This window comes from Scyliorhinus canicula, chromosome 17 (assembly GCF_902713615.1).
Source record: "Scyliorhinus canicula chromosome 17, sScyCan1.1, whole genome shotgun sequence".
Classification (NCBI taxonomy): Eukaryota; Metazoa; Chordata; class Chondrichthyes; order Carcharhiniformes; family Scyliorhinidae; genus Scyliorhinus; species Scyliorhinus canicula.
The window spans coordinates 131,147,797-131,159,989 of record NC_052162.1 but is presented as its reverse complement, the minus strand read 5'-3'; the positions used below and the strand labels follow the sequence as shown (position 1 = coordinate 131,159,989).

General features: G+C 45.3%; 1 protein-coding gene across 1 annotated transcript in view; it reads right to left on the bottom strand.

Moving 5' to 3' along the window:
• The window catches only part of LOC119951937 (zinc finger protein 721-like), a 124,346-nt gene that overhangs the window by 36,005 nt on the left and 76,148 nt on the right, over positions 1-12,193 (bottom strand). Inside the window, exon 3 of the mRNA XM_038775333.1 lies at positions 1,962-3,224. Coding sequence (XP_038631261.1) covers positions 1,962-3,224 — 1,263 coding nt within the window. The remainder of the gene's footprint in view (positions 1-1,961; positions 3,225-12,193) is intronic.

Here is a 12,193-nt window from a genome sequence, read left to right as displayed (position 1 = left end):
CGCAAAGACGTAAACGGGTGTGAGATAATCGGGATTATGGAGACATGGCTGCAGGATGACCAGGGAAAAGGCAGTGGAGAGGCAGTGCTGATTAAAGAAGAAAATAATGCAATAGTGAGGAAGGATATTAGCTCCAACAATGTGGAATCAGTATGGGTAGAACTGAGAAACACCAAGGGGCAAAAAAAATAAATAAGTGGGCATCGTGTATAGACCCCCAAACCGCAGTGCTGATGTTGGTAATGGCATAAAACAGGACATTAGGCTGATTATAAAAGTTTCTATAGGTATGTGAAGATAAAAAGATTGGTGAAGACAAATGTAGGTCCCTTACAGTCAGAAACAGGGGAATGTATAATAGGGGACAAAGAAATGGCTGAGCAAATAAATACATACTTTGGTTCTATCTTCACAAATTAGGGCATCTTCCAGGATTCTATAGACTCTGGGAAAGTTCCTGCAGATTGGAGGGTGGCTTATATAACTCCACTATTTAAAAAGGGAGTTAGAGAGAAAACAGGGAATTATTGACTTGTAAGTCTGACATTGGCAGTGGGGTAAATTCTCTAATCCATTGTCAAAGATTTTATAGTAAAGCACGTGGAAACCAGTGGCAGGATCGGACAGAGTCAGCATGGATTTATGAAGGGGAAATTATGCTTTGACAAATCTATGACAAAAATGAGGCAACAGTGCTAACCACTGCACCACTTTATATATATATATATATATATTTTTAAAATTTAGAGTACCCAATTTTTTTTTCCCGAAAAAAGGGGCAATTTAGCGTGGCCAATCTACCTACCCTGCACATCTTTGGGTTGTGGGGGTGAAACCCATGCAGACATGGGGAGAATGTGCAAACTCCACATGGACAATGACCCAGGGCTGGGATTCAAACCCAGGTCCTGAGCGCCAAAGTCCCAGTGCTAACCACATGCCGCTCCATCACCTTATATATTAACAATTTAGATGAAGGAACAAAATGCTATATCTCCAAATTTGCAGATGACACAAGTTTCATGGGAGGGTGAGCTGTGAGGAGGATGCAGAGATCCTTCAGTGTGATTTGGACAAGTTGAGCGAGTGGGCAAATGAATGGCCGTACAGTATCATTTGGAGAAATGCGAGGTTATCCACTTTGGTAGTAAAAACGAGAAGGCAGACTATTATCTGAATGGCCATAAATTAGGAGAGGGCAATGTCCAACAAGACCTGGGTATCCTCGTGCACCAGTCACTGAAGGTCAGCATGCAGCTGCAGCAGGCAGTAAAGAAGGCAAATGGTATGCTAGCCTTCATTGCGAGCGGATTTGAGTGCAGGAACAGGAATATCTTGCCGTTATTACACAGGGCCTTGGCGAAGGCATACCTGGAATATTGTGAGCAGTTTTGGTTTCCTTATCTGAGGAACGATCTTCTTGCTCGAGAGGGAGTGCAACGAATGTTTACCAGACTGATTCCTGGGATGGTGGGACTGATGTATGAGATATTGAATCAGTTAGGATTGTATTCGGTTGAGTTCAGAAGAATGAGGGATCTTATAGAAACCTATAATATTCTAACAAGACTTGACAGGGTAGATGCAGGAAAGATTTTCCCGATGGTGGGAGTGTACAGAACCAGAGGTCGCAGTCTGAGGATACGGGGTAGACCATTTATGACAGAGATGAGGAGAAATTTCTTCAACCAGAGAGTGGTGAGCCTGTGGAATTTGTTACCACAGGAAATAGTTGAGGCCAATATATTGTATGTTTTCAAGAAGCAGTTAGATATAGCGCTGAGGGCGAAGGAGATCAAAGGATACGGAGGGGAAGCGGGATTAAGCTACTGAGTTGGATGATAAGCCATGATCATAATGAATGGCAGAGCAGGCACAAAGGGCCAAATGGTCTCATCCTGCTCCTATTTTCTATGTTTCTATGTAATCCTTTCCCACACTAAGGGCAGGTGAATGGTCTCTCCCCAGTGTGAACTCGCTGATGTCTCTGCAGGATGGATGAATCAATAAATCCCTTCCCACACTGAGGGCAGGTGAATGGCTTCTCCCCAGTGTGAATTCGCTGGTGTGTCTGCAGGTTGGATAAATCACTGAATCTCTCCCCACACTGAGAGCAGGTGAATGGTCTCTCCCCAGTGTGAACTTGCTGGTGTGTCTGCAAACTGGATAACTGTGTGAATCCATTCCCACAGAGGGAGCAGGTGAATGGCTTCTCCCCAGTGTGAACTCGCTGATGTCTCTGCAGGATGGATGAATCAATAAATCCCTTCCCACACTGAGGGCAGGTGAATGGCTTCTCCCCAGTGTGAATTCGCTGGTGTGTCTGCAGGTTGGATAAATCACTGAATTTCTCCCCACACTGAGAGCAGGTGAATGATGTGTCCCCAATGTGAACTCGCTGATGGTTCCGCAGGTTGGATAAAGCACGGAACCTCTGCCCACATTGAGAGCAGGTGAATGGCTTCTCCCCCGTATGAACTCGTTGGTGCGTCTGCAGACTAGATAACTGTGTGAATCCCTTCCCACACACGGAGCAGATGAATGGCCTCTCCCCAGTGTGAACTCGCTGGTGTGTCTGCAGGTTGGATAACTGAGTGAATCCCTTCCCACACTGAGAGCAGGTGAATGGCCTCTCCCCAGTGTGAACTCGCTGGTGTTTCCGCAGGGTGGACAAAGCAGAAAATTCCATTGCACACTGAGAGCAGGTGAACGGCCTCTCCCCAGTGTGAACTCGCTGGTGTGTCTGCAGGCTGGATAACTGTATGAATCCCTTCCCACAGAGGGAGCAGGTGAATGGCCTCTCCCCTGTGTGAATTTGCTGATGTTTCCGCAGAGTGGATGAATCAATGAATCCCTTCCCACACTGAGAGCAGGTGAACGGCTTCTCACCAGTGTGAACTCGCTGGTGTCTCTGCAGGCTGGATGATTCAATGAATCCTTTCCCACACTTAGAGCAGGTGAACGGCCTCTCTCCAGTGTGAATTCGCTGATGTCTCTGCAGGTTGGATAAATCAGTTAATCCCTTCCCACACTGAGAGCAGGTGAATGGCTTCTCCCCAGTGTGGACTCGCTGGTGTGACTGCAGGTGAGATAACCGAGTGAATCCCTGCCCACACTGAGAGCAGGTGAATGGCCTCTCCCCAGTGTGGCTGCGTCGATGAATCTCCAGCTGAGATGGGGCTCTATATCCCTTACCACATTCCCCACATTTCCACGGTTTTTCCATGTTTTGGGTCTCCTCGTGTTTCTCCAGATCAGACAATCAGTGGAATCTTGTCTACACACAGAATTTGTGCACTGTCTCTCCTCACTGTGAATTGTGTGGTGTTTTTTTTAGGTTGTGTAACCTGCTAAAGCTCTGAGTCAGTTCACTGGAACACTCTCACTCGGGTGTGTGTTGTGTGGGTCTCGGTGTTTATCCAGTCACACTCACATTGAAAATCTTTTGAAGCAGACAGATCGGACAAACATTTCTCCTTCTCGCCGATGATATTCAGATCAGAAGGCATCAAGTGAGTTTGTTACATCGAGACGTGACGTTTGAGATTTCTGTCTATAATTCCGCCTCTTCCAATATCCTTTAAAAACAATTTACAAAAGTCATCGTTAGTACAGGACAGAAATTCAGAACAGACAATTCTAGTTTCTATGGAACATTATTTTCTCTCTTGTTCTCCAAAAGCTGTAAATCTCCATCCCACACAATCTCCCTCCATTCTCACTCTGCTGTATCTAATATTCACCCTCCCAATTCTCCTGAAGGTGCTGATTCATGTTGATTGACAGATCCAAGCTCAGCTCACTGCTTCCTGACCAGGGCACAGAGATTAGAATGGGAGCAAGAGTAGACCAAACGGCCCACCGAGTTTGCTCAATCGTTCAATGAGATCCTTGGCCGATCGACCTCAGCACCATTTTCCCACATGATCCCCATATCCCTCGATATCTTAATTGTCTACAAACCTATCAATATTTGTCTTGAACATACTTGATGACTGAGGCTCCACATTCCTCTGGGGTAGAGAATTCCAAAGCTTCACCACATCCTGGAGTGAAGAGATCCCATCTCATCTCAGCTTTCACTCTTCCCCATAACCCTCAACTCCTTTGTCAATAAAATATTTGTCAAACTTGTGCTTCAATATATTCAATGACCCCCGGATACAACTGGTCCCTGTGGAAGAGAAATCCAAAGACTAACAATCCTCTGAGGGAAGAGATGACTGGAAATCTATAACGGAGCTACAGTCTGATATTACAAGATGAGAAATAATAATAAATTTACTTTATTACAGAACCGTAAATAATATATTGAATCTGTACCATGTAACACGAGAGATATCTCTGTCCATTATTAATTTAATGTCCCCTGAAATATCAGCCATCTCCTGGGGAACTCACCCCTTTAATTGTGAACATTAGGAAAGAGACCATCCTTTTTAAAAATAAATTTCCAGCACCCAGTTATTTTTTTCCAATTAAGACGCAATTTAGCATGGCCAATCCACCTACCCTGCACATCTTTGGGTTGTGGAGGTGAGATCAATGCAGACATGGGGAGAATGTCGGGTCAGTGAACCAGAGACGGGATCGACCCTGGGTCCTAAGCACTGTGAGGCAGCAGTGCCTAAGCAGTACTAACCATGGTGCCACCAGAGACCATTCTTTTAGTCAGACAAATAAATGTGTCAACCTGTTAGGGAGATAGGTGGGAGGAGTTGAAAACACTTTGTGCAGCCGCTAACCTTCATGAATCCCCCCCCCCCCCCCAATTAAGGGGCAATTTAATGTGGTTCCAGGTGGGTTCAAATCATCAGAGGACTCTAATCTCTGGGAAGAAGGAAATCCTGGCAGGTGGGCGGGGAGGATTCACAAACACCCGCTGGAGGCCCCAAACCCCCAATAAGACCCATTGATTTTATTGTCAGTCTGCAGACAGGAGCTGGAGAACTGAACCCAGGCAGAGGAGAGGGAGGGAGAAAACTGGGAGTGGAGGAAAGAAATGGTGCAGATGGTGAGATGGGTTTGGATTTCAGCCCAGGGAGGAGGGAGAGTGTGTGGGACGGGGATTTACAGCTTTGGGGGAACAAGAGAGGGAAAAATGTTCCAGAGAAACTAGAATTGTCTGTTCGGAATTTCTGTCCTAGGCTGACAGTGATGGCTTTTGTTTTTTTAAAACTTTTTTTTAATTAAAATTTTTTTTAGAGTACCCAATTCATTTTTTCCCCCAATTAAAGCTCAATTTTTGCATGGTCAATTCACCTACCCTGCAGATCTTTTTGGACTGTGGGGGTGAGACCCACGCAGACACAGGGAGAATGTACAAACTCCACACAGACAGTGACCCGGGGCCGGGATCAAATCCGGGTCCTCGGCTAACCGCTGAGTGTTCCTGCCCCTAGAGATGACTTTTGTAAACTCCTTTTACAGGATATTACAAGGGGAGGATTTACAAATGGAAACTCAAATCAAACTTCAGATCAAGATTTAACAGAGTCACTCCATTCATCAGGATCTGAATATCATTGGCCTGTGAATGAGGAAGAAGAAATGTTTGTCTGTTCTGTCTGTAGGAAAAGATTTATAAAGATCAGTGTGACTGAAAACCCCCCTGATACACACAGATTGAGCGTGTTCCAGTGAACTGACTATGGAAAGAGCTATAACCAGTTACACAGCCTGAAAAAACAAAAGAGTTTCTACAGAAATGTGAAGAGAGATTGGTAAAGACAAATGTGGGCCCCCTCCAGACAGAAACAAGGGAATGCATAATAAGGGACAAAGAGATGGCTGAGCATTTGAATACATACTTTGGTTTGTCTTCACAGAAGAGGACACAAATCAGATACAGAAATGTTGGGAGAATGAAAGGTTTAGTGAGGGAAGAACTGAGGGAGTTCAATATTAGTAGAGAAATGGTGCTGGGAAAATTGATGGGATTGAAGGCGGATCAATCTCCAAGGCCTGATAATCTGCATTCCAGAGTGCTTAAGGAGAAATAGTGGATGCACTGGTGGTCATCTTCCGGGATTCTATATTCTCTGGAACAGTCCCTGCAGATTGGAGGGTACTTAATGTCACTCCAATATTGAAAAAGGGAGGTAGAGGGAGAACAGGGAATTATAGGCCAGTAAGCCTAACATCAATAGAAAATTCTTGAATCCATTATCAAGGACTTTATAGTGGAACATTTAGAAAACAGCGGCAGGATCAGTCAGAGTCAGCATGGATATATGAAGGGAAAATCATGCTTGACAAATCTGTTGGAATTCTTTGAATATGTAACCAGTACAGTTGATAAGAAGAAGCCAATCAATGTGGTATATTTGGACTTTCAGAAGGCATTTGACAACGCCCGAATAAGAGATTATTCTGCAAAATTAAAGCGCATGGGATTCTGGGAAGTTTATTGAGGTGGATAGAAAACTAGTTGGCAGCGAGGAAACAAAAGAGTAGGAATTAATGGGTCCTTTTCTAATTGGCAGGCAGTAACTAGTGGGTTGCGACAGGGATTGGTGCTGGGACCCCAGCTATTCAGAATATATATGAATGATTTGGATGAGGGAATAAAATGTAACATCTCGAAGTTTGCAGATGATACCACGTTGGGTGGGAGGGTGAACTGTGACGAGGATGCAGGGATCCTACAGCATGATCTGGACAGGTTGGGTGAGTGGGCAAACCAATGGCAGATGCAGTATAATTTGGATGTTACAAATGTGAGTTAATGCATTTTGGAAGGTCTAATACAGGTAGGGAATATACAGTGAATGGTAGAACCCTCAAGAGTATTGACAGTCAGGGAGATCTTGGTGTACAGGTCCACAGGTCATTGAAAGGGGCAGCACAGGTGGAGAAGGTAGTCAAGAAGGCATGCGGCATGCTCACCTTCATTGGGCGGGGCATTGAGAATAAAATTTAGCAAGTCATGTTGCAGCTGTATAGAACCTTAGTTAGGCCATACTTGGAGTATAGTGTTCAATTCTGGTTGGAGGCTTTAGAGAGGGTGCAGAAGGGATTTACCAGGATGTTGCCTGGTATGGAGGGCATTAGCTATGAGGAGAGATTGAATAAACTTGGTTTGTTCTCACTGGAACAAAGGAGGTTGAGGGGTAACCTGATAGAGGTCTACAAAATTATGAGGGGCATAGACAGAGTGGATAGTCAGAGGTTTTTTCCCAGGGTAGAGGGATCAATTACTAGGGGCATAGGTTTAGGTTGCGAGGGGCAAGGTTTAGAGCAGGCATTGTCAAACTCGGGGGCACAACCCGTGGGTGGGTGTGGTCGTTTTTTTTTAACAGTCACAGCTTTTTGTTTTACCAGTTCGGGGGGGGGTTATTCATTTAGTTTTTATTTCTTTCATTTATTTTATTCATTTTATTTTTTTTTACAAGTTAGGGGAGGTTTTATTTGATAAAATTTTACAGGAACAAAATGCAGAACTTTGGACAGATGGAGACTCCATACTTTTTGACACCGGAAGGCTTCACCTTCATCCAACAGGTTCCATTGGAGGAGCGTGTACGAGGGCCAAAGGGACCCAAAACCATTTCCTCCATTTTTGTCAGCAGCAAACAAGGTAAGAGAAAATGATGGGTCGCGCAGGTTGGCTGGCGTGGGTCGCGCAGGTTGGCTGGCGTTGGTCACGAAGGTCGGCAGGGTTGGCTCCTGAAGGTTGGCCGGTTGGTAAAAATGGGTCCCCGGAAAAAAAGTTTGAAGAACACTGGTTTAGAGATGTACGAGGTTGTTTTTTTTTACACAGAGGGTAGTGGGTGCCTGGAACTCGCTGCCGGAGGAGGTGATGGAAGCAGAGACGATAGTGACGTTTAAGGGGCATCTTGACAAATACATGAATAGGATGGGAACAGAGGGACCCCAGAAGTGTAGAAGATTTTAGTTAAGAAAGGCAGCATGGTCGGCGCAGGCTTGGAGGGCTGAAGGGCCTGTTCATGCGCTGTACTTTTCTTTGTTCTTTGTTTGTTCTTTGATAAGTGTGAAGTTATTCATTTTGGAAGCAAAAACAAGAAGGCAGATGAATACCTGAATGGTTGTAAATTGGGAGAGGGGTATGTGCACCAGTCGCTGAAGGTAAGCATGCAGGTGCAGCAGGTGGTAAAGAAGGTGAATGGTATGTTGGCCTTCATTGCGAGAGGTTTCGAATACAGAAGCAGGGATGTATTGCTGCAATTATACAGGGTCTTGGTGAGACCACACGTGGAATATTGTGTTCAGTTTTGGTCTCCTTTTCAGAGGAAGGATGTTCTTGCTCTCAAGAATGTGCAGCGAAGATTCACCAGACTGATTCCAGGGATGGCGGGACTGTCATATGAAGAGAGATTGACTAGGTTGGGATTGTTCTCGCAATTCTTCTTGTTCAGAAGAATGAGAGGGGATCTCTTAGAGACTTATAAAATACTAACAGGACTGGACAGGGTAGATGCAGGGAAGATGTTCCTGATGGTGAGTGTGTCCAGAACCAGGGGTCACAGTCTGAGGATTCAGGGTGAACCATTTCGGACAGAGATAAGGAGACATTTCTTCAGCCAAAGAGTGGTGAGCCTGTGGAATTCATTACCACAGCAAGTAGTTGATGCTAAAACATTGAAAGAGGTGGCTAGATATAGCACTTGGGGAGAAAGTATTTGCACTTAGCACGGCTCTGGGTCACTGTCCGTGTAGAGTTTGCATATTCTCCCCGTGTCTGCGTGGGTTTCACCCCCACAACCCAAAGATGTGCAGGGAGGATGGATTGACCACGCTAAATTGCCCCTTAATTGGAAAAAAAAATTAATTGGGTGCCCTAAATTTTTTTTTTATAAAGTTGTCACCATTCTGAACAATGGGGAATAAGCTCCTCCCAGTCATTGAAACATAGCCCCCGACAATCGCCAGGCAGGAATGTTCCCTCCCAGTCGGGGAAAACCTCAACAGTCAAGGGCATTCAGCCTCTGATCTCCGGGTAAGCGTTCTCCAAGGCGGCCTTCAGGACGCGCGACAACGCAGAATCGCCGAGCAGAAACTTATAGCCAAGTTTGGACCTGTAAAGACTTAATTACCTGAAAGACTCGCGTTCAAAGTATCGTCTTGCATATTTGACTTTGTCCATATAAATGTTTCTGGAACCTAGCTCTTCATTCATCTGAGGAAGGAGCAGTGCTCCGAAAGCTAGTGATTTGAAACAAACCTATTGGACTTTAACCTGGTGTTGTGAGACTTCTTACTGTGCTCACAACAGTCCAATGCCAGCATTTCCACATCAATGTCCTTTAGGGAAGGGAACCTGCCACCAGCCTGAGCCCACACAAGACTTGGGCCACAAGAAGTAGGAGCAGAAGTAGACCATTCAGCCCGTTGTACCTGCTCTGCCATTGAACACGATTGTGGTTGATCTCAGTCTTCAATTCCACTTCCCCGTTAGCTCTCTGTGTCCTTTGACTTCCAAAAATCTCACCACCTCAGCCTTAAATATGTTAATTGATGAATCATGCACAACCCTCTGGGGGAGAGAATTCTATGTGAGAAAGAGAGTGAGTAGTGGGAGAGAGAGAGAATCAAAAAGAATGATGGCGGGCAGCACGGTGGCGCAGTGGGTTAGCACTGCTGCCTCATGGCACCGAGGTCCCAGGTTCGATCCCGCCTCTGGGTTATTGTCCGTGTGGAGTTTGCACATTCTCCCCGTGTTTGCGTGGGTTTCACCCCCACAACCCAAAGATGTGCAGGGTAGGTGGATTGGCCATGCTAAATTGCCCCTTAATTGGAAAAAATTAATTGGGTACTCCAAATTTATATTAATTTTTTTTTAAAGAATGAGGGTAAGGGAGAGAGTGAGAACAGAGTGGGGGGAAACAGGAAGCAATGGACCAACAACTGAATCACAATTTGACAGAATCTCCTAAACCCTTTACCACCTGGATGGACCAGAACAGGAGATGTATGCTAACATCATTACCTGCAAGTTCCTTTCCAAGACACACTGTCTAAACTTGCCTGACATCCACTGCTGGATGAGCAGAACCATCCTCCATTTAAATATTGTGAAGACTGAACCCATTACCTTTCATCCCCTCTCCAAACTCCACTCCCTTGTCACCAATTCCATCCCTGTCAAATGACTGAGGCTGAAGCAGACTGTTCACAACCCTGGTGAAATATTTCACCCCTAGCTGAGCTCTTGACCACATATCCACATTGTCACCAAGATTGCCAATTTCCATCTCAGTAACATAGCTCGACTCCGCCTTAGTATCTGTTCATCTGCTGCAGAAACCATCATCCATTCTTCTGTTACCGCTCAACCAAATTATTCCAATGGAGTCGCAGCCAGAGTCACAACGTTAAACAATCGCTCCATCGATTCCAAAACTCTGCTATACATGTGCTTAATCACACCAAGTTTATTTACCCTGCCCCTGTGCCCACTGATCTACAAATGCTTCCTTTTAAAAGGCACCAAAAGTTTAAATTTCTCATTCTTCTTTTCCTCCATGGCAGTGATCATCCTGATCTCTGTAATCTCCTCCACACACACACACCCCATTGAAATCTCTGCACTCATTTAATTCCAGCCACTAGAACATTCCTGAATTTAATCTCTCCACCATTACAGAGTTGCCAAAGCCTCAATCTCTGGAATTCCCCCCTTAAAACTCTCCAACTCTGTAACTCACTTTCCTTCTCCCCAAAAGCTAACATCCTCTCACCTGGCTCAGTGTCAATTGTTATTTTCTCTGACAGTCTTAAGTTTTACTCTCTTCAAGGCACAATATAAATACAAATTATTGTCACTGCCCTGGACATATATCATCGTTCTGTCTCATAAATAAGAATTCGTAACTCAAGAGTAAAACAGTCGGATGGACATTGTCATGAAGAAACATTTCAAAAAAGTTTCCCCAATAAACACGCCTATGCCAAATAAAGATGACATGGTGTTGGACAGGGGTGGGCACAGTCATAAGTCTGACACCACAACAGGTTGAAGTCTCACACCAGGTTGAAGTCCATTTGAGGCCAGCACAGTGGTTAGCATTGCTGCCTACGGCGCGGAGGACCCGGGTTTGAATCCCGCCCTGGGTCACCGTTCATGTAGAGTTTGCACATTCTCCCCGTGTTTGCATGGGTTTTGCCCCCACAACCAAAAGATGTGCAGGATAGGTGGATTGGCCACACTAAATTGCCCCTTAATTGGAAACAATAATTGGGTACTATAAATTTATTTTAAAATGTCCATTTGGAATCACTCCAAATAAACCTGTTGGACTTTAACCTGCTGATGTCAGACTTCTTACAAAGAAAGATGGCGGCCGCTTTGTCCCCTCTGTGAGGAAGCTCCAGCCCCCGCTCAGGTATTTGGCTACCGGTAGGTTATTGTTCTGGATTTTCGGTTTATACAACATGTTTCCAAAGTGTGTCTGACGACCCAATGATCCGTCTCTCCCTCCGACCCGCCATTCCCACCTTTGCAGATTGTACATCCGACAAAGAACCTTTTCGGCGTCGCCATTAGTCACACTGCGCATGCTCCGCTCCGCCTGGCCCCGCCTCCTCATTCTCTGGTCGGAGGACCAGCCGCTCCCGACCAGTCCTCCGGCCCCACCCCCTCTTCCCCTATTGGTCCGGTATTGCCGTCAATCATTGCCCGGGCATTGTGAAGTGTCAGGTGAGAGGTCAGTGTCAGCGGGGGCGGGGTTTACAAAGCCCGAGTGGAGCCCCAGAGCCGAATGTGTAACAATGAACATTCGCCACTCTCACTATCCGTCACTTCCGGCTTCTCTCCACAAACAACCTCACAGAGACCAGGTGGGGAGACATTGACTCAGTGACAATGTCACTGCATTAGTGGGAAAGTCTAATGTAACCCCTCCTGTACAAAGAGGCAGAAAGTAGGAAACTACTTAGTTTAATGCCTGTTGCTGGGAAACTGTTGGAATCCATTATTGAGTAGTCACTGGACATTTGGAAAGTCAAACCGCAATCCATCAGAGTCAGTGTGGTTTTGTGAAGGATATATTGTGTTTAACTCAATTGTTGGAGTTCTTGGAAGATGTAACACGCCAAGTGGATAATGAGTGTTCTGTCGATGTATTTGGACTTCCAGAATACATTTCATAAGGTGCTGCACAAAAGATAATAAACAAGGTAAGATCCCATGGGGCTGGGAGGTAATATATTAGCTTGGATAGAGGATTGGCTA